A 23,710-nucleotide genomic window follows, 5' to 3' on the forward strand; every position below is an offset into this window, starting at 1 on the left:
GGAAATTTTTCCTATATATTCTCTTAAAGAGGACCACAGTGCAAGGCGGTGAACAATGGCCTCAAATACTTTCCGATATAAATATGAGTTTCACTGAGTCATTTCATTGGCTTCAATTGCATGCCACAAAAGCAAAGTTCAATAAGACAATTCTTTGAAAAGTGAGATGAGGCATTCCAGGTAGACCACTGTGATCTGGCCAAATTCAATTCTATATTTTAGAGTATCTAGAAAATTTAATGAATTGCATCCCTTTTAGGTAATTCTCAAATATAATTTGCCAATTGAGTTTTTTATGTACTAGGTGACAGTGAGTTTACACACTCTTATAAGTTTGTTTTCATTAATGCCACATCAATGTGTAGAGTACTAACTAGTACATAGTAGGTGCTTAATAACTAATGTGGAGATGGATAAATGTTGTGCTTTAAGGTATTTGTGTAAGTAAAAGACTTCCACTCAACTATATGTTGATTTTCCCCCTTATTTTTAAATAAACTATGCTACTATATTTTGGAGTACATCATTATAACATGGAAATAGTGTTTCTTCTCAAGAGACCTCAAAATCATGCCAGATAGATTGAATTTGGTAAACAAGGAATAGATTCTGATAATGCTAGCTTGACAGTTTTTATGTATGTATTTAAGTGAAAGTAATTAACTCCCAAATTTAGGAATTTAAGAATTTCCTTTTCTCCTGCCTGCTGGCCCTCTATTTTTAAAGCACATTTTATTGAAAAGCATTTTGGTAGTGTTAGTTTTCCTTTAAAATTTCTGCCATTGTAACGTATTAAATTATGCTGGGATTCAATACACCAGTAGATTACATCAATTCTAGTAGTCCTTTATTCTGTATAGTTATAAGGGGTTAGCTAACTAACTTATGTGTGTATTATAATATCAACTGGCATCTAACACATACTTGATGCATATTATCTTTACCCAGTCCTCAACCTAAATTTTTCCCAGAACTACAGTCTTATTTAGGAATATCTCTCTATTTCTAATGAAATATTGGAAAGCAACCTTTCCTTATATTACTCCATAATTTACTTTTTATTTCATTTGCAGTTTTTCTTATTTATTGAAACACTTTGTTTTGCAAAAAATTTCATTTTTTATTGCTTCCAAATATTATAATTTGCTGTATTTATAGAAACAGAGGATTAGAAGTGATTAAATTATATGTTTCACTCCCCAGTTTTAACCTAAATCATATTTTTTACCATCACAGAATAATATATACCTATCTTGATTCACCTTTAGAAAATGAAATTTTCCTGTCTCTTCATTAGCTTATTCCAGGTTTATACACACCGGTCTTAAGAATGCCCTGTCTTAAAACTTGTTATATGATCAAAGCCCATCACTAATAATTATTTTAAAACATATAGTTAATTTATAGTGAAGATATGTTATCCAGAGGTTTTTTCCTACCCAATACATGGGAAAAGTTGACTATTGATTTGTTGAGTTCCTTTTAATTATAGCATAAAATTATAGAGCTAGGAGAGATACAAAATAATCTCAGGTTTTCAGGGACTAATTATTTCAAGAGTAATAAACAAAAATAAAATTACCCTGATTTTTTATCCTGTGAAAATCTGTTGAGCCCTTATAGCAATCTGAGACTTCCTTTAAAATTTGGTTTATTAGGCAAGATGAGACTTTTATTAAATAATTCTGAGTTGTAAGAGATAAGAAAGGTTTGTTAATATAATTAAGTTCCCCAGATGTCCTGATCCTCAGCTTTCATTCAGTGGTCCCAAAGAACTGAGTCTTGATGCCTAAAAAAAAAAAAAAAAATGTTTGGGGAACTACAAAGTATGGTTTAGAGAAAGCATGGTTTATAATTATTTTGAAGTTAATTTTACTACTCTGCATTCCTTCCTTTTGGCTTAATTTCACTCAGTCTGCTATTTAATCTTTAATTACAGGCCACAAAAGAAGTAATAGAACGGGAAGCGCCAGGGATGGCCCTGGCAATGCTGATGGGATCACTTAATGTTACACCTCTGGGCATGCTCTCTAGGTAAGAAAGTCACCAACATATTGTAAAGAAAATTAATTCCATACTGCTAATCACTAAATAGACTGATAAAACCAAGAAACTTGAGTTGTAACACTTAAGTTTGCCCCATTTGTTCCCTAAAATTAAGTCTTAATATCCTGCCCAGTCAAACCTTAGCCATTAGTTTCTTTCAAGTTTTTGTGTGTGTGTGTGCGCATATTATATTTAAAGTTTTAGAAAATATTATATTACTGCTAAAAGTTGTCAGTTCTAACACAGAGGAAAGCCCAGTTTATTAAGATATAAAAGTATTCTTTTTTGTGATTATCTGCAGTCATTAATATTCATTATCATTAAATACTAATTTAATAAAACTAAATGATAGAGTTTTTAAAAATAAGTTGTTCTCACAAGTTAGGAACTTTGTACTTAGACATATTGATATGTGGTCATGAAAATAAGCTCAATTAATAGTATATTATTATATTAAATTAGTATATTTAAAACTATGCCTTTTTTGACATAGATGTTGACAGCCATCCTTAATCTAATGACTTATTTGTTATTACTTTAGCAACTCTTAGATTAAAATCTCCTTTAATGAGGACAATAGAACATATCATTTAAGTTAAAGACAGAAATATAAGTTAGTAATAATCTGTTGATTTAATGAATTAATTAAATAGACAGTTGATCTTAGAGCAACCTAAAAATGCACAGCAACTTTGTAATTTAAGCATCTCACAATTATTATTTATAGCCATTTATTGATCCTGTGTGCAATATGAATATAAAAGTAAATACACACTTTTAATGTTTGGTGTGTGAGTTATAATGCCCTTTCTGTTACTTGGACGAAGTTTATTTCCCATTAATGGAAGCCACTTGAAGCATAACTAAAAGGAAATGTGAATGGATCATTAGATACTCTATTCCCTTTGCTGTCACATGTACTATATTGTAACATTTTATCTTAGTAAGAGCAAAAATACAATTAAAGTAGAATGATAGAGATTTTAAATTTAAAAGTCCATGCTCATCTTTAAGGAGCAATATTGATTCTTTTATTCTGTGTGTTTTTTAACCCTTACTTATATTACCTACACATATGAGGTCAAGGGTCACCTTTGATCCCCTTTCTCAGTGGAATTAAGTGTAGTAATCTTTCAACATAAAAGAACTCCTTCTTGGCATACAAGGAATATAGTTAAGAAAGAATTAAATTTTATCTCTTATTCGTTCTTTTTAATAAAAATTCTAATTTAGCAAGTATAGTAATACTCTATTTGCCAAGCCCTATACTAACCATTCGGGATACTAAGGATAGAAAAAGAAATAAGGCCTGGTCCTCACCTTAAGGATCCCACAGTTAACCTGGAGAACTTGTTCTCTGCAACTGTTAAGATAACTCTTTAAATTGACTATAGCTTTCTTGATCCAGTATAGAAATACTACTTTTTTGTCTTATTGAAATATTTTTTTCTGGATTAATTCCTTTTCCACCTTTGAATCCACATAATTGCCAAGCACTGTACTGCTGAGTAAGTGGAAAATTAACCAACAGGAGCTGATTCTAAGTACTTTGTCTAAGCTCATCTTTACGCTGAAGCCTTTGAAAATTAAAACATATACACAGCAGGATAACAGATTCTTCTGACTTTTCTTTCTGTTCATTGCTTACTTAACTGAGAGTTTCACAGTTTTGAAACAGATAATAGTCTATATGAGTTATGGAAAAGGGAATTGTAGAATATATCCATGAATGTTCATTTTTTTGTGCTTTTTTAAAGCTTTTTTAAAAATTCTTATTTTTAAAACAGCCATGATTAGATTGAAGCATCCTTTCTATAGCATTTTTACCTTGTCTGTACTTTGGTCTTTGTACATGCTTCTGTTATTACACATGCTATGTTGTAATTATTTACTTACTTGTCTGTATTACCTAAAGGATTTTTATAAAATCCTTAAGAACAGGAGCTTTGGTTTATTAATTTTTACATCATTAGTCCCTAAAACAACTTTTGACACATAGTAAGTATTCAAAAAATGTTTATTGTTAAGGTTACTATTGATAAATCAATATTTCATCCTACTTCTAATAGAATTTTTTTCAAAGTAATCTATCAAATTGATGACTTGCATTCATTTTTTGTCTCTAGAGAGCAGAATTAAATAAAAATACCTTTTAAAATCACCAAATCTGTTTCAAATCATTTTTATCTACTTGATTACTTAATATACTACAGGTTTTCTGTGAAGTACATTGGAAGATAGTATCAAGTAATGGTTAACAGCATCATCTCTGAAGGCACAGGGCTGACTTAGGTTCTATTCTGGCTTGACTACTTACTAGCTACTTAACATCTTTTTTGTTTTCTTATCTGTATAATAAGGATGTTAATAGTACCGATCTTGGGTTGAGTGAGTGAGTGAGTGAGTCCATGTAAAGTGCTCAGTACAACAACTGATTTATAAGTAGTCTTATTTAAGTGTTAATCATTGTTGTTATTTTATTGGTTGGGAGTTCCCATTCTTAAACAAATCTGCTAGAAACACCTTCTAATAGTGTTCCTTCATCTGAAAATGCCTTTATCTTACCTTCGTTCCTGAAGGATATTGTCACCAGATACAGAATTCTGGATTGACACTTCTTTTCTCTCAGCACATAAAAAAATGTTATTCCACAGTTTTCTGGCTCCATGATTACTACCAAAACTTAAGTGATTCAGAGAAAACAATGCTAATAAGGAAAGTTATAGCTGTAAATGCTTATATTTAGGAAGAAAAGTCTCAAAACATCCACCTAATATTATAGTGTAAGAAACTAGAGAAAGAAGAACTAATGAAACCCAAAGCTAGAAGAAGGAAGAAAATAAAGATTAAAGAAGAAATAAACAAAATAGCAAATGGAAAAAGCAATACAGAAAAACTTAAACCCAACATTGGTTCTTCAAACGGATCAACAAAATTGACAAATTTTGCTATATTGACTAAGAAAAATGAGACGTAACTCAAACTACTAAACTCCAAAATGAAACTGGGGATACTACTACCATGTTTACAGAAATAAAAATAGCTATAAGAGAGAACTATGAACAGTCGTATGTCAGTAAATTGAATAGCCTAGATGAAATGGAAAAATTCCTACAGATACAAAGCCTATAGATTGAACCACAAAGGAAAAGAAAATCCAAATCTGTAACTAGTAAGGAGATTGAATCAGTAATCAAAAACCTACCTACAAATAAAATGCTTGAATCATATGGCTTCACAAAATAATTCTACCAAACATTTAAAAACATTGACACCAATCCTTCTCACACTCTTCCAAAAAATTGAAGAGAAGGGAACACTTCCTAACTAATTCTATGAGGCCAACACTACCCTGATACCAAAGAAAGACAAAAAACTACAAGAAAACTACAAACCAATATTCCTTATGAACATTGATGCAAAAATATTCAACAATACACTAGCAAACCAAATTCAGCAGTGTATTAAAATACTTATGTACCATGACCAAATGGGATTGATCCCTGGGATGCAAGGATAGTTCATTATACAAAAAAGCAATCAATGTAATATACCACAGTGACAAAATAAAGGATAAAAAAAACACTTGAGCACTTCAGTTGATACAGAAAAAATATTTGACAAAATTCAGCATGCATTCATGTTAATGACACTTAACAAACCTCAAATAGAAGGAAACTACCTTAGCATAATAAAGGCCTTATATTAAAAAACACACAGCTGATATCATACTCAATGGTGAAAGAATGAATGCAACTTTCTCTAAAGCAGGAACAAGACCAGGATGCCTGTTTTTGCCACTTAAAAGAAAAATACTGTTGGAAGGTTAGCCAGAGCATTAGGCAAGAAATAAATTTTAAAAAGGTATCCAAATTGAGAAGGGAGAAGTGAATTTGTTTCTGTTTGACATATTCTATGTAGAAAACCCAAAAGATTACACGCACATGCACACACAAACCTATTAGAGCTAATAATTATATTCAGCAAAGTTAAAGATACATAATCAACATGCAAAAATAAGTTGTGTTTCTATACATTAACTATGAACAAGGCAAAAGGAAATTATAAAAACATTTCCATTAACTATAGCATTAAAAAGAATAAAATTCTTAGTCATTAACTTGATCAAGGAGGTGAAAGACTTATACACTGAAAACTACCAAACACTGCTGAAAGAAGCTAAAGACATAATTAGATGGAAATCCACCTCAGGTTTTGCAAGACTTAACATTGTTAAAATGTCATTACTGCCCAAAGCAATCTACAGATCTAATGCAATCCTATCAAAATATAGCAACATCCTTTTGCAAAAATAGAAAAATTTATTCTACAAAGTATATAAAGTCTCAAGGGACCCAAATAGCCAAAACAATCTTGAAAAAGAAAAATAAAGCAGGAGGATTCCCACTCCCTGATATCAAACTTATTAAAAAGCTACAGTAATTACACCATGGAATACTAGGCAGCTATAAAGAAGAAGGGTCTCGTACCCTTTGGGACAGTATGGATGGACCTGGAGAATATTATGCTAAGTGAAATAAGCCAGGCAGAGAAGGACAAACATCACATGATCTCGCTTATATGTGGAATCTAAAGAACTTAATAAACTGATGAACAGAATAGATTCAGTGACATGGAAGCATAGATTAGACTGATGAATGTCAAAGGGATGGAGGAGGGTGGGGGGGTGGAGGGGGAGAGATTAACCAAAGAATATATATGCACAACCCAAGGACACGGACAATGGTGGGCAGAGGAACTGGAGAGGGGGATGGGATGGGGTGGAATGGGCCATTGGGGAGAAAAAGGGACATCTGTGATATTTTAAACAAAAACTTTAAAAAGTTACAGTAATTAAAAGAATGGTACTGGCATTAAGGCAGACTTTTTAGACCAATGGAATAGAATAGTGAGGCCAGAAATAAACCCTACTTATAGAGTTAAATGATTTTCGAGCAGGGGAAATCAAGACAGTTCAATGGGGAAAGGATAGTCTTCCACAAAAGGTGTTGGGAAAATTGGATATCCACATGCAAAGAATGAAGTTGGACCCGTACCCTACACCATATACTGAAATTAACTTTAAAAGAATCAAAGACCTAAATGTAAGAGTTAAAACTATAAAACTTGTGGAAGAAAACCTCATGGAAAAGCTTCATGACATTAGATTTTGCAGTGCTTTCTTGAATATAATACCAAAAGTACAAGCAACAAAATAAAAAACAGACAAGTTAGACTTAATCAACATTAAGAACTCTGTGCCTCAAAGGACACTATCAACAAAGTAAAATGGCAACCACAGAATGGTAACGTTTGCAAGTCATATATCTGATAAGGGTTTAATATCCAGAATATGTAAAGAACTCCACTCAAAAACAAACAACCCAATTTAAAAATGGGGAAAGGACTCGAATAGATATTTCTCCAAAGAAAATATACAAATGGCCAGAAAGCACATGAAAAGATACCATTATACAACATGGATGACTTTGGAGATGTGCTAAGTAAAGTAAGCCAGACAAAAGAACAAATATCTTGAAAGACATCAATCTTCAATTCAGGACCCAAAGAAATCAGCAGCAGGATGAATAAAAAGAAATCGATACCTAATACCTCATAGTAATGATATAAAATACCACAGAAAAAGAAATCTTAAAATTACCAGAAAATGAAATGTATGATATATAAATTATACTTCAATATAGTTGTATGAAATGCACGATTCTCTATATCTTGATATTATAATTTTTATTTTTTCTCAGTGTAATAATAAATGGTATATCAATATTTGCATGTAGATGTCTTTGCTTAATAGCAATATTAAACATTTTACCTGTGTTTATTGACTTTGTGTTTCCTCATTTGTAAGTTGAAAATTCATTTCATTTATCAATTTTTATACTAGTCTGCTTCCTTATTGATTTTGAGTTTTTTTATATATTAACATTGTCGGTAATGTTTTTTTTTCTAATTAGTTCTTTGTGCACTTTTATATTTAGTTACAGTATTTTGTCAAATGGAAATTTCAATTTTATGAATATAAATCTTTCAAAACAAATTGGAGAGAGCAAAAACACAGAATAACTGAAATGAAACAGAAATTTGACTAATTGCTAACCTCTCAATAACAATAATTGAAACAGAAGATACTGGAATAATAACTTCAGTGTGCTGAAAGAAAATAATTGTTAACCAAGAATTACACATTCAGCAAAGTTGTCATTCAAGAATGAAGACGGGAAAAAATGTCCTTTTCTTACTAATACAAATTGGTGATTATATCATCAAAACAACCCCACTTAAAGAATTTAAAGACTATCCTTTTTGCAGATGAATTTTGTCTCAAATGAAGAGTTGAGGATTCAAGAAGGAAAAGAGAATAAAGATAATGGTAAATATATGAGTAAAATTACTTAATGAACCATTGTAAAACAATAAAAATGTCTGCTTTATATGAGAAAAATATTCTGGAACATTCTTGAAAAATAGAGTTATATTCTTGGAAAATAGATTCTAAGTTTCATAACACATGACAAACTTTTTAAACTATAGGTACAACCTTATTGTCAGTAAGGATAAATTCATGGCCATGATACTTAAAAAAAGAAACTACCTTAACACAAATGGGATGAATTTAAAAGGATCCCAGAGGCATGTATCAGTCAAATATGTGTACATAATACATAAAACCTCAGGGGAAAAAAACCTTAATGAAATGGAGAATTGTGATTTACCTGATAGTGAATTCAAAATAATGGTCATTAAAACACTTATCAAGTCAGGAGAACAATATATGAACAAAGTGAGAATGTCAACAAAGAGAGAATATAATAAAGTACCAACCAGAAATCACAGAGCTGAAGAATACAGTGAATGAACTGAAAAAAAATTTAATAGAGGGGTTCAGCCACACTAGATGAAGCAGAAGAGAGGATCAGCAAACTTGAAGACAGTGTAATGAAACTCATCCAGCACAGAAGCAAAAGGAAAAAAGAAAAAAAAGAAAGAAAAACAGTGAAAATGGCTTAAAGGACTCACAGGACAACATGAAGTAGATCAATATTCACATTATAAGGATTCCAGAAGGAGAAAAGAAAGAAAAGTGGGCAGGAAACTTACTTGAAGAAATCATGGCTGAAAATGTCCCTAACCCAGGAAGGAAGCAGACATCCAGATCCAGGAAGCCCACAGGTTTCCAAGAGACCCACACAAAGACACATTGAAATTAAATAGTCAAATGTTAAAGAGGAAATCTTAATAGTAGCAAGAGAAAAACAACTATTTATATACAAGGAAACTCCCATAAGACTATCAGTAGATTTTTCAGCAAAAAACTTTGTAGCCCTGGACGGGTGACTCAGTTTGTTGGAGCATCATCCTGTACACCAAAAAAGCTGAGGGTTCAATTCCCAGTCAGGGCACATATCTAGGCTGCAAGTTTGATCCCAGTCAGGACACATACTGGAGGCAAATAATCAATGTTTCTCTCCCCCTCACCCCCTTCCTCTCTCTCCACGCTCCCTTCCTTTCTCTCTAAGAAAAATCAATAAAAACATATCCTCAGGTGAAGATTAAACAACAACAGCAACTTTGTAGGCCAGAAGGGAATGGTATAATATATTTAAAGTGCTGAAAGAAAATAAAATACCTTGTCAACTAAAATACTCTACCCAACAAAGTTGTCCTTCAGAATTGAAGGAGAGAAAAAGAGTATTCAAGACGAAAAAGCTGAAGGAATTCAGCACAACTAGACTGGTCTTACAAGACATGTTAGAGGGACTTATTTAAGCTAGAACAAAGAGGTGCTAATCAGTAGTAGGAAAACTGTATGAAAGTATAAATTTCACTAGTAAAGATAAATATATAGTTAAGTTCAGAATTTAAAAATAGAAAATGTGAACAGACCAATTAATAAGGAGATTGAATCAGTAATCTAAAACCTCCCAAAAAACAAAGTGCAGGACCAAATGACTACACTGGTTAATTCCACCAAACGTTTAAAGAAGAATTAATACAAGTCCTTCTCAAAAGTAATACCAATTCTCCCCCCAAAATAGAAGAGGATGGAACACTTCCCCAGGCAGTTACAAGGCCAATGTTACCCTGGTACCAAAACCAATCAAGGACACTACAAGGAAACAAAATTACAGGCCAATAGGCCTGATGAACATAGATACAGAAGTTCTTAACAAAATATTAGCAAACTGACAACAATATTACATTAAAAGAATAATACACTATGATGAAATGGGATTTGTTCCAGGGATGCAAGGATGGTTTAACAGCCACAAATTCATCAATATGATAGACTACATTAGCAAAACAAAGAACAAATATCGTATGATCATCTCAGTAGATGCAGAAAATGCATTTGACAGAAGTCAACAGTCATTCATGATGAAAACTCTGAACAAAGTGAACATAGGAATATATCTCAACATAAGAAAGGTCATATATGACAGATCTACAGCTAACATCATACTCGTGATTAAAAACTGCAAAATTTTCCTCTAAGATCAGGAACAAGACAAGGACAACTAGTCTTGCCACTTCTATTCAAGATAGTACTGGAAGTCCTAGCCAGAGCAGTTAGGCAAGTAAAAGAAAAAAATGCCACCCAAATCGGAAAGGAAGAAGTAAAACTGTATTTGCAGATGACATGATATATGTAGTAAAACATAAAGACTCCACCCCCCAAAAATAGAATAAACAAATTCAGTCAGTAAAGTTGCAGGATACAAAATCAATATTTAAAAATTAGTTGCATTTCTATATAGTAATAATGAACTATCAGAAAGAAATTTTTTTAAAGATCCCATATACAGTTGCATCAAAAAGAGTAGAATCCCTGGGAATAAATTTAACCAAGGAAGTGAAAGATCTGTACACTGAAAATTATAAGACATTGATGAAAGAAATTGGATCTTAAGTAGATATTTTGTGCTCATGGATCTAAGAATTAATATTGTTAAAGTCACATTCAAGCCTTTTTGGCCGGAACAGCCATCTGCCAGTAATTAGCCAAAATGACCAACACAAAGGGAAAGAGGAGAGGCACTCACTATATGTTCTCTAGACCTATTAGAAAACATGGAGTTGTTCCTTTGGCCACATACACGCACATCTACAAGAAAGGTGATATTGTAGATATCAAGGGAATGGGCACAAATGTTACCATGGCAAAACTGGAAGAGTCTTCAGTGTCACCCAGCATGCAGTGGGCATTATTGTGAACAAACAAGTTACGAGCAAGATTCTTGCCAAGAAAATTAATGTACATATTGAACATATTATGCACTCTAAGAGCTGAGATAGCTTCCTGAAACGTGTGAAGGAAAATGATCAGAAAAAGAAGGAAGCCAAAGAGAAAGGTACCTGGGTTCAACTGAGTGTCAGCCTGCTCCACCCAGGGAAGCACACTTTGTGAGAACCAATGGATAGGAACCTGAGCTGCTGGAACCCATTCCCTATGAATTCATGGCATGATAAGTGTTTAAAAAAAAAAAAAAGACCTCTATACTGATAAAAATGTTTCTCTTAATTGGGTAGAAGTGTGATATCCCTTCCCCCCAAAAAATAATTTAAAAAACTTTGTGCCCTAAAAAAAAAAAAAAAAAAATTACATTCAATGCAATCCTTATCAGAATTTCAATGGCACTTTTCATGAAAATAGAACAAATAATACTAATGGAACCACAAAAAAACCCAAATAGCCAAAGCACCTTTAGAAAAACGAAAAGTCACTTCCTGATTTCAAGCTATATTACAAAGCTATAGTAGTCAATACAGTATGGTATTGGCATAAAAACAGACACACACAGATAAGTGGAAGAAAATAGAGAACACATAAATAAACCCACATATATATGGTCTATTAATTTACAGCAAGGGGACCAAGAATATACAGTGGGGAAAGGATAGTCTTTTCAATAAATAGTGTTGGGAAGACTGGATAGCCACATATAAAAGAATGAAATAACAACCACTATCTTACACCATACACAAAAGTCAACTCACTATGAGTTAAAGACTTGAATGTAATACCTGAAGCCATAAAACTCTTAGAAGAAAACATAGGGAGTAAGCTCCTGAACATCATTCTTGGCAGTGCTTTTCTGGAATTAACTTAAAAAGCAAAGGCAACAAAATAAAAAATCAGCAAATGTGGCAACATCAAACTAAAAAGCTTCTGTACAGCAAAGGAAACAACCAACAAAATGAAAAGGTGCCCTAGCCAGTTTGGCTTAATGTTTAGAGCGCCAGCCTGCGGACTGAAGGGTCTCAGATTCAGTTCCAGTCAAGGGCACATACCTCAGTTGCAAGCTCAATCCCCAACCCCAGTTGGGGCGAGTGTGAGAGGCAACCAATCAGTGTTTCTCTCTCTCCCCCTCCCTCCCTCCTTTTTCCCCCTCTCCCCCCCCCCCCCGAAAAGCAATGGAAAAAAATATGCTCAGGTGAGGATTTTTTTTAAAAAATGAAAAGGCAACTTCCAGAATGGGAGAAAATCTTTGCAAATAATATATCTGATAAGGGGTTAATATCCAAAATATATAGAGAAGTCATATAACTCAATAGAAAAAAAAATCTGCTTTAAACATGGGCAGAGGATATGAACACATTTTTGCAAAAAAGACATCCAGATGGCGAACAGGTGCATGAAAAGGTGGTCAATCAATATCACTAATCCTCAGGGACATGCAAATCAGAGCCACAATGAGTTATCACCTCACACCTCTTAGAATGTTTGTTATCAAAATACAAGAGATAACAAGAGGATGTGGAGAAAAAGGAACTCTTGTACACTGTTGTCGAGAACATAAATTGGTTCATCCACTATGAAAAGCAGTATGGAGGTTCCTCAGAAATTAAAAATAGAAGTACCGTATGATCCAGCAATTCTACTCCTGGTTATTTATCCAAAGGAAATAAAATCACTGTCTCAAAAAGATACCTGCACCCCCATGTTCATTGAATCATTATTTGCAGTAGCCAAAACATGGAAAGAGCCTAAGATGCCATTGGTGGATAAATGGATAAAGAAACAATATGTATGAATATATATTTGAAGAAATCAAGGCTAAAAATGTCCCTAACTTGGGGAAGGACATATATATGTGCAATGAAATAAAAAAAGGAAGTCCTGACACTTGCAATAACATAGATGGACCTTGTGTGCACTTACTAAGTGAAATAAGTCAGACAGAGAAAGACAAAAACTGTATAATCTCACATGTGGAATCAAAATAACCAGACCCATAGACACAGAACAAATTGGTGGTTGCCAGAGGAAGGGGTTGAGGAGTGGGTGAAATGGGTGAAGGTGGTTAAAAGGCACAAACTACCACTTACAAATAAATCCTGGGGGATGTAATGTACATATAGCATGGTAACTGTAGTTAATAATACTGTATTGTATATTTGAAAGTTTCTAAGAGAGTAGATTGTAGGAGTTCTCATCACAAGAAAAAAGTTGTAACTGTAGTGATGTATTTTAACTAAACTTACTGTGGTAATCATTTTGCAGTACATACATATATCAAATCATTTTCTATACCTAAAACTAATACAGTGTTATTTGTCAATTATATCACAATTGAAAACAAAAGAATATGGAAAGTTTTAAATAAATAGCTATCGATTCTTCTCTTTGTGAATAGGAAAATTTTTTAAAAAAACTAAATAGAAGATAATTTTAGGTTATTTCAGAGAGTGAGAATAGTTAAAGAATAAACTCAATTATAGAAGTTTTGGAAAAACATTCTTACAAGACTTTTTCAATCTTAGCTGTGCAATTTCAGAAATAGACTAATCTAATCAGCACTTCTGTTCTCAAATGGTGACAGTGAGATGTTGCCAGGTGAAAGTAACACAGCCACTTATTGGTAGAGCATGATTCCAACTCTTATGTGAAATCCTGGCCTTCAATTCTTATCTCAGTCTTCCAGAGCTTTTCTACTGTTTATGTTTGTTATCTAACCACTTGGTTAAAAGTGGTCTGGAAATTTACAGTGATCTCTGACAAACCTTTTACTTTAAATTGACAGTCAATGGATCTGTTAACAGCTGAGCTCTCCAGACTCCCCACTGCCATTCATTTGAGAGACACCTTATTTTACTTTAAAACTTAATGACTTCCTGAGAAGAGTTCAGGTGTCTCACTTAGCTCTTGAGTACCTTATGTATTAGATTTTTTAACATAAATATTATTATGCTAGGTAGTTTTAATACATTATCTCATTAAAATCTTACAACTGTATGAGTTATGAAGAACCTGAAGTTAGAGAAAGAAGATAATTTGACCATTATTTCTTTAAAGTGACTTTGATTTATTCTGATTGCATGTTCAGTGTATTTTTTCCCATCCACGACACTGACCGTTGTAAAAACCTCAGCCAGATTTCCCAATGTGTATAGCAATTGGTGACTCTCTAGCCACAGCAATTTTATTTCTAAAACAATTGTTCACATGTAAAGTACAGTGATTGATCTTTATTGTTGAATATATTTAAACCAATCTTTCATTGCCATTTAGTATTCATCCAGTTTATCTTTCTTTTCAGGCCTGTATGTGGAATCAGAGGAAAAACTCTCATAATTAACTTGCCAGGTAGCAAGAAAGGATCTCAGGTAAGAAACCTTGAGAATTATATGGTGTAGTGTTCTTGAAAATTATATGGTTTAGTGTGCAAGCTATGGCCAGCTGTGAGAGTTAGCCAACCAAAAGGTTGGAGCACTCCACAAGACCACCCTCACTTCTGACACCAACTGCAATTCTATGCATTTCCAAAACCACTCTGTTTCAGTAATTCACTAAAAAGACTCACAAAACTCAATGAAATATGGTATACCCATGGTTATGGCTTATTACAGGGAAAGGATACAGATTAAAATCAACCAAGGGAAGAAACGCATTAGACAGACTAGAGGAGAGTTACCAGATGGGAATTTCTGTTATCTTCTCTCTGTGGAGTCAAGAATGCATTGATCTCCTGACATCAGTGTATAACACAGGGAGTATTGCCAATCAGGGAAGTTCCAAGCCTCTGGTGTCCTAAGTTTTTACTGGGGCTCATCACATACTACTCATATGGCTGACCTTTAATCTCTAGTCCAACACTTTCTAGAGGCATAACTGATATCACATTGCCCAAAGCCCCCATAATAAATCACACTGTTAGACTTTCTGATGGTCGAAGTTCCTAGTACAAGGATACTCCTATCACTCCTCTGTTACTGAGGGCAAAAGCCAGACTCTCTTTGAGTTAATTCTTTATTAGACAAGCTACCCCCTGGCCTTTAGCCAAGGCTCTCTTCAGCTAAATAATTGTATTTGTATGGCTAGACATCTGTATTGACTATAACGTTTTTATTACAGACACAAAAACAATATAAGTGTGAATATGCCTAAGATTTGGAGAAGCCAGTGTGGGATTGGGATAGATTCATAGAAATAGCTAATCCATTTACTATAGCCATTACATACATTTTTCATATTTTTGTACTAATTTACTGATTTTCTACCTTGATCTACAATTTTTAGCTTTTGATACATTTACATAGAGCTATTTACCGTAGAAATTAGACCTATTGCTCAGGCCAGTCATTTTTCATTGGTATTATATTTTGAGGAAACTTTTACTCAGTTTCCCAGTACATATAACCAGTTTTATAATCTTACTAAACTGCCATTATTATAACATATCACAGTATAGTAGTAGATATAATGTGAAAAATAAGAATCAGAAGATACTGGCACATAACTGAATTCCTACACGCAATTAAAGTTAGCCTAGTCTATCATCATATCATATGACAAAAATGCCTCCCAGAATGATGCTACTCAGGTTTAAGGCTTGCCAGTTTCCCAAAGAAGTAGTCTTAACAATATATGGCTTTTCCCTTTCTGGCATTTGTTACAACTGAGCTAAGAAACAAAATCATCTCTTGCTCTAAACCTCTTTTGATATACCAATATAATATTGGATTTCCCTCATTGCATAACCCATTTATTCACTCATTTACCTTTAGCTGCCATTTCTTTTCTCCGTTTATACCCAAACTTTTCCTTTGAAAATCTTTTAATTGAAGCCATTGGTTTGGCCACTATGTGATCCAGATTGCCATCAGTAATACTTATTTAGCAAGTGCCTCTTAGCTAGTTCATTTCCATTAATATAAAGTAGGGTTACTTATGTATAAAACTAGTAGGCACTCACAGTTGCAGCCCTGGTCCTAGGACTACTACAGCTGGTAGAAGAAAAAAAAGTTACGGTGAAATGAGGGGAAAAGTGTAGTCCTAAAGTAAAAAGTACATCATAAGAGCATCCTCCCCCAACCCTCTCTTCCCTAGAAAAGTAGAGGAATCTGTCTAGTGGGGACCATCCATTGGCCTCCCTCATGTTGAGTATAATCACACACCAATGAAGATGTGTAAGCCAGCCCTTCCTGTCTTTATCTCCTCCCCTTTGAGACAACAAATGTCTCATTTGTCCATTCTAATTTTCTAACAAATCATTGCTCTGTAGATGAAAGTGTGTTCCATGGTATAATAGTCATTGATACAATATCATCTGTTCTGGTCCTTTCACAGTACACTGAGCATTTGTATCTACCACTGGGTAAGCAAAGCCCAGTGCAGAGTAAGTGTCTATTCCTGTTAGGACCCATTTGTAGCCTCCAGAGACTACTGGCATCAGGCCAACTTGCCAGCTCTGTGCAGGACCTTCCCCTGTGGAATCTGCTGTATAGCCCTCTGCCATCTCTGTCTCTCTTGTTAGCAGACAGAACAGTCCTTGTTGGCACTGTGTGTCTCTGAAAGTGCAAGAGGAATATATCTACATCCATCCCATCTCTGCAGCCCCCTAATGTCCACTCATCTCATGGGCCCAGTTGGCCATATCAAGAACTACACCAGTATCTGCTTACCAGTTCCAGTCAGTTTCTAATTCTGGAAGGGGGTTCTTTGGATGGGCATTAACATATCCTACTTTAATATACCCCTTGCATTCCCAGAGCGATTTCCATAGGGCCATACCCCATTCAGGGATCCCTTTAGTAAACCAGTTTTCCATTGTCCTTCTGCCTGACCATATGGCCAGGCCATTAGACACTTACCATGAATCAATAAAAACCCAAACATAGGGCCAAACATCATGCAGTTCAGCCCATCGAGCTGATTTGTTTTTACCTTCTTCAATCAGAGTGGCGGCCTTCCAAACAGGATGCTGTCCCTTCACCTTGGAATTGCCATCCATAAACCAAGCAGCTCTTTGTTGATCAATAGAAAGCTGTTTATAGGGCACCGCCCAAGTGGCCCAAGTGGCCATAGGATCCAGCAGCTCCTCAGGTGGTTCCGAAGTCGGCCCTAGGTGAAAAGAGGCTACCTGCTCGTGAGTACCTCCTTGCATTCTCCTGGTAGCATGATCCTATATCCACCATTTCCATTTTATTATGGAACTCTCCTGGGCATTGCCTTCCCCATTAGAGCATTTCTCTGACATTACCTAAGACATGATGGATATTTCAGGTTTCAAGATTATATTATTTTTTTGTCCTTCAGTAATGAGAGAATTTTCAATTAAAGTTTAATAACAAGCTAGTAATTGTCATCTCAAATATAAATGTTCTGGTCCAAAATCCCAGCAGTTGTTGCTGGGTCACACTCACAGGTTTTTGCCATAAGCCCCAGTTTGTACTCCACACAGGGCTATTGTACAGCAAATTAATGACCTGTGTGGGCTCAGACAATCTTATTGATTCCCACTTAGCATATCCAATCTATATTGGTGGAAGAGTGGATTTACATGCCTTCTGTCTTACAATACTAGGTAGGGGAAGAACTCTCCAGTCAAACACAATATCCATTCCCATAATACATTCAGGTAAAGGAGACTTACCACTTCACATAATGTTCACTGTACAAACATTCTATTTTCATCCAAACTTTCACCTTAATCCCTATATTGCATTCCTATATTCTCTCAATCTAATATTATCCCCCAGTTAGGACTTCAGCAAGTTTTAGAATCACAGTACATGGGTCTCACCATGTCAAGAAGTCCCCCCAAAATCTCTTCTCATTCCCTGACCATTTTACCCATATATGTGCATATGGTCTTGGATTTCTAGGCCTGCATTGGGTCAAGATATCCAGATCACTTTGTCAGGCCTTATCTTGATTAGATAATGGGATCATCATTTTAGGTGATTCAAGGTAAGGTTTCTTAAAGTTATCTTTGCCTTCTAGCTTTTTAAATATTTCTAAACTAAGGTAAATAGAGATTTGTTTAGGACCCAAAGCCCTCATATTAAATCACATTGTTAGACTGTGTATTGGCCATAGTCACCAGGAAAACAAAGGCACTCCTATCAGGAGACCAGCAAGTGCTCCCATCTGTTTGTTCAGTGCACAACAATGCTACATTAACACAATTGTTTTACCCCCATCAGTGCTCACTTTATTCAGCCGTTAATTTTTTTTAAATTAAATTTATTGGGGTGACATTGGTTAATAAGATTATGTAGGTTTCAAATGTACAATTCTATGATACATCTGTCTATTGCATTGTATGCCCACTATCCAAAGTCAAATCTTTTGTCACCATATATTGGACCCCCCCTTATCCTTTACTGTCCCCTTCCCTCCCCTTCCCTCTGGTAACCACCATACTGCTGTCTGTGACTGTGAGGTTTTGTCTGTTTGTTTTGTTTGTTCATCTGTTTCTTTCAGTTTTATAGCCCATATATGAGTGAAATCATATGGTTCTTAACTTTTTCTGTCTGATTTATTTTGCTTAGCATGATATTCTCAATTTCCACCCTGCTGGGACAATTTTGTTGTATCTCTCATTCTCTTTCCCCATTCTCTTATGAATCAGTCTAAGTTTATTCACTATTTATTGCTTCAACCTAACTTTTTTCCTTTGGAAGCAGCTCTGAGGCTAGCAACTATATATTGGACCAGCCAGAATCTCAGCATGGCTCAGCCTCAGGATCCACCCCAACATCCTCCCTTACATTCATTTTAGCTAGTACATATAACAGTAACCAAGGGATTAAATATGTACCTTGTTTCTTGTTATTTTGCATTTATTTATGCATCCAATGACACAGCTCCTTAGGAGTTGGATCTTTCATTTCAAAATTTCATTGCTAACTTATCTTCAATAAGTAATTGCAGCACAGCTGCATTTCCATTCTGTGGGTGACTCTGTGTTCATTCAGGCTCTAAAGAGTCATTATTCCTCACCCTCTCTTCCTTCCTCCTCCAAGAGCACATGTTTCATGCATCAGAGTCTTTCTAGTGAATCCCACTTCGAATACCAACTGTATTGAGTTTTGGCCAACTGTAAAAGTTAGCCAATACCAGTTGGAGCACTTCACAAGACTGTCCTCACTTCTGACACCAATTGCAATTCAAGGGATTTCTAAAACCATCCTCAGTTTTAATAATTTAATAAAGGACTCACAGAAAGAATACAGATTGAAATCAACCAAGGGAAGAAACAGATAGGACAGAGTCTAAGAGAGTACCAAATGAGGAACTCTGGTCATCCTCTCATTACCACCTCTCCATAATATGAAACAGTACAGAGTATTGCTAGCTAGGTACCCTCACTTCTGCCTGTGGTGTCCAGAGTTTTTATTAGGACTTGATCACATATTGTCCTCATAGCTGACATTTAGCCTAGACCTTTCCAGAGGGAAGACTGATGCCTTTACTCTCTAGTTCCTTCCAGAGGCAAAACTGATAATGTTTCCCCAAGCCTTCATAATAGATCACAGTGTTAGGCTGTCCAGTAGCTAAAGCCCCTAGGCAAACAAACACACTTCTATCAGGCATGACATTCCAAGGAACTAGAGATCACCTCCTAAAATCTGAGGGTAAAGGCCAGACCTCTCTTTGGTTAAGGTTAAAGTCTTTACTATGCAGTCTTTATCAGTAAAGTGATTGAGCTGTACAAAAAGAGGTCAAAATATTGGACACTCTTTCATGTATTCCAGTAACCCTCCATAAATTTAAGATACATCTTACATTTTAAGGTAAGTTACTTTAAATGTAAAAGAGAAGGACTTCTGCCCAAACACATTCCCCAACATATCTGGCCCTATATTCTAATGTTAAAGTTCTCACCTATTCTCTTTTTGGTGATGCATTATTGGTAATAGTGGGCAGGTGAGCAGGAGACTACATTGACTTTAATGCAGTGTTCTGTACAAACTTATATCAAATGTTGCCTAGCTATACTTTATGATGGTAGTCAGAACTTTCTATCTCTGAATACAATAGTTCAGTCCTCAGCTGGTTTGTTAGTTCTAGTGCTCTGCTCTAATTAAAGAGGTGAAAACTCTTTTTCTTTTCCCATAATGTATCTTTAAACCCCAAAGTTGTATAGAAATATTTGTTTAAAAAAATGTTGAGTGCCTATATAGTACTGTAGTTCTTCAGAGAATACTGTAATATATGCCATGCTTACTTCATATTTCATATTTCAACAATAATGCTTTAAATATGATTCATTCTTAAGACTGGTGCAGAGAAATACAAATCCAAAATCACAAATAAATTTGATTGCTACCATTTTATATGCCTATAAGAGTGCTTCATCTTCATTTTTTTTTCTTCCTCTTGCATACAGGAATGCTTTCAGTTCATACTGCCAGCTCTACCTCATGCCATTGACCTTTTACGTGATGCCATTGTAAAAGTTAAGGAAGTGCATGATGAACTTGAAGATTTACCTTCCCCACCACCTCCTCTTTCTCCTCCTCCCACAACTAGCCCCCATAAGCAGACAGAAGACAAAGGGGTTCAATGTGAGGAAGAAGAAGAAGAGAAGAAAGACAGTGGTGTTGCTTCAACAGAGGACAGTTCTTCATCACATATAACTGCAGCAGCCATTGCTGCTAAGGTAAGTCTGCTGAGAGAGACCCAAAGATCTAAAGGACCCAAAGGTAAATGTAGATTTCATCCCTCTTTCATCCCATCATTCCATAAGTTTAAAAAGAATTGGTATACTCATGACACTATAGCTATGTTTCCTTGACAAGGTAGAATCCTTGAAGGCACTGAAGCTTGTTCTGAGTTCTGAGTCATTAAAGATACTGCTGTTACCTAGTGAAGTAATAGCTGCAATGACAAACAATGTGACATTGAAGAACTCTTTGGAGATGTCATTTTTTGTTGTCATAATAAATACACAAAATGTTCATTTATTCAAAACAACAAATATTCACAAATTCTTAAAGGAACAGCAAACTGAAGGTAGGAAACCTTAGATGATTCAAGAGATTAGTTAAAAAGATTAATAAAGATTTTTTAATATAATGGTTTTCAGCAATTGACTAAGCAGTTATTTAAATATAATGACAAATTACCATAGTGGTGTAGAGAGGAAATGGATATAAGGTATTTGCATTTTTAATCTAATAAAGTAATATTATTAGGACAGTACCAAAGTATTAAAAATTCTTTTGGGGAAATTCTGGGAGTACCATGAGGTACTTGAGTAAATTAAGTCATCTTAAAGTCACAGAACATGATTTACATTATTATCCATACCTAGTATAATCTACCCGGTGTGCTTTAAAATCTTCAGAAAGTAACATATCACTTCTGGAAAATAATGATTGTTCATTGATTGAGAGCATAAAGATTGAAAATCTAATTGCTATCTAAAATAATTCCTAAAGTTTATGGATTGTCCAGATATTTTGGCTATGAGGATAGCATGAGAGGGTTTTTTGACAATATGTAGATTAGAAAGGATCATAGAGATCCTTTTGAAGTGTCCATTCAGACAACCAGTAGGTGATCCTTTCACTGAAGACCAGATGATTTTATCTCCAGATCTATTTAATGATCCATTAAGTTTTTACTTAAGGTCAATAAGTATTTGTGTGTGAAGTTTGTTTTCTTTTTATGGAACTAATTGGTGAATTGGATACATTTAAAAATCAATATATGTTCTTTCCCTTTTACTCTTCATTAAAAGAGTAAAAAATACCACCAATTTCAAAAGAAAAAAGCTTACAGCATTTGAAATCTAAGCTGATTTGACATTTCATTGTTCCATTTGTTTTCACCTTTTTTCCTTTCCAGTCATTTTGCTTGTGTAGTTTCATGTTTTCTTGTCACTATATTCATAGTTGTTATGTGTTGTGCATTAGAAGCATCCATTCTACACCAGTCCTGCTGTTATCATGGCACACGGTGAGCAGCCCATCCCTGGTCTCATCAATTATTCCCATCATGCAACAGGCAGTGCAGATGAACGGGTAAGACAAAGAGGCTTTTGCATTAATGATTTTGCAGGCATACCACCTACCTCCTATCCTTGGAGGTAGGCCATAACATATTATGGAAGATGTGTTTTATTCAGAAGGATCTTCATCAGTGCTTCTTGTGAAAGTCTAAGTGCCACTGAGCATATTTCATCAAGGAATTTAATTTAATAGAGTTTCTCCTGTCACTACTCTAATACCATTAAGATTCTGTAGTATGTGGCAATGAGCTTTCATTATATGACTTCCAAGAAATTCATTGCTTAGAAGTTATTTTTTTTCTTTAGCAGTTTTATCACATAATTTCAAATAAATTACCCAACTTAATTAAAGCAATTTCTTTAAGAGGTTCACCTTATGTCTGAACATCTAAACAGATTGGTCAAGCTAATATTTCATTTGTATTAACCTTGGGTTTTTTTTTTGCTCATTATTTTACATCTTTTTTTTTTCTTCACTATGTTCTCATTATAGCTATTTAGAGTTGAGTCTTGATACAAATGCCGAAGTTCCTAATCTTTAGATAGAAATTTTAAATGATACATATCACTTCTTTCAGTCACTGGCTGAATGATAGTTTGCAAAAAAAAAAAAATGCCAGGCTAGGAAAGATTAAACTGATAAATATAACTGACTAAACAGTGATAATTTAGACTATGACTGCAAAAAAAAAAAAAAATCTATCTCAGTCCCTAATATGGATATAAACTGAGAGGAGAAAAGAAGTACCAAAGTAAAATTTGGCTTTAAATAGGAAGAACAAACACTCAAAATTTGGGGAAGGGGATATGGAGGGGTGGGAGGGGAGCTAGTATCAGTAGTCTCTGGGGAGTTACACTACCAAAATGAAGACTTTAACCCTTATATTCAACAAGCCCTACCTGGTTGGAAATAGATGGGTTAGTCAAAGGACAAGTAGAAAATTTAAATATTGATTAGTAAAATTACTAACGAATTTCAGTTGACAACCAGTATGTGAATTCTCCAGATATAGCTTTGTTATAAACATTCAAAAATATACCATACTTGAAGCAGGACTATTTTTTATATTTTCATCTTATAAAACAACCACAAAAACTGTAGTAATCCTGGTTTTCAAAATAAAGTATTTGTAAGTTTTATATTCATAACCAAACTTTAAGTTATTATATTCTGAGTTTTATATTATTACACTGAAAATTATTTTAGTGTCTCTTTTTTAGTTTTCTCAAAGATCTCACATAACTAGTATCATCCTAGCTGCATGGAAGAGAAATTAATTATTACATACAATGGATTCCTTTTATTACTAGGATTTCATTCTCTGGAGGAACTAGTTGAAATGGCTGTTTAAGTGTTCTGACTGGATGTCCTCATATGGCATCATCAGGAACTTATTATT

General features: G+C 34.4%; 1 protein-coding gene and 1 pseudogene across 7 annotated transcripts in view; both read left to right on the forward strand.

The window, feature by feature from the left end:
• The window catches only part of GPHN (gephyrin), a 352,065-nt gene that overhangs the window by 164,153 nt on the left and 164,202 nt on the right, over window positions 1-23,710 (forward strand). For 3 of the 6 annotated variants that reach the window (XM_081136828.1, XM_081136829.1, XM_081136831.1), the window contains exons 5-8: window positions 1,940-2,034; window positions 14,607-14,673; window positions 20,685-20,957; window positions 22,216-22,323. In XM_081136828.1, coding sequence (XP_080992954.1) covers window positions 1,940-2,034; window positions 14,607-14,673; window positions 20,685-20,957; window positions 22,216-22,323 — 543 coding nt within the window. The remainder of the gene's footprint in view (window positions 1-1,939; window positions 2,035-14,606; window positions 14,674-20,684; window positions 20,958-22,215; window positions 22,324-23,710) is intronic. The other 3 variants (XM_081136830.1, XM_081136832.1, XM_081136833.1) reach the window with 1 other exon arrangement.
• LOC308556952 (large ribosomal subunit protein eL21 pseudogene) lies at window positions 11,073-11,629 on the forward strand (annotated as a pseudogene). The gene has a single exon. The product of its transcript is annotated as a large ribosomal subunit protein eL21 pseudogene (transcript).

This window comes from Miniopterus schreibersii, assembly GCF_964146895.1.
Source record: "Miniopterus schreibersii genome assembly, chromosome: 1".
NCBI lineage: Eukaryota > Metazoa > Chordata > Mammalia > Chiroptera > Miniopteridae > Miniopterus > Miniopterus schreibersii.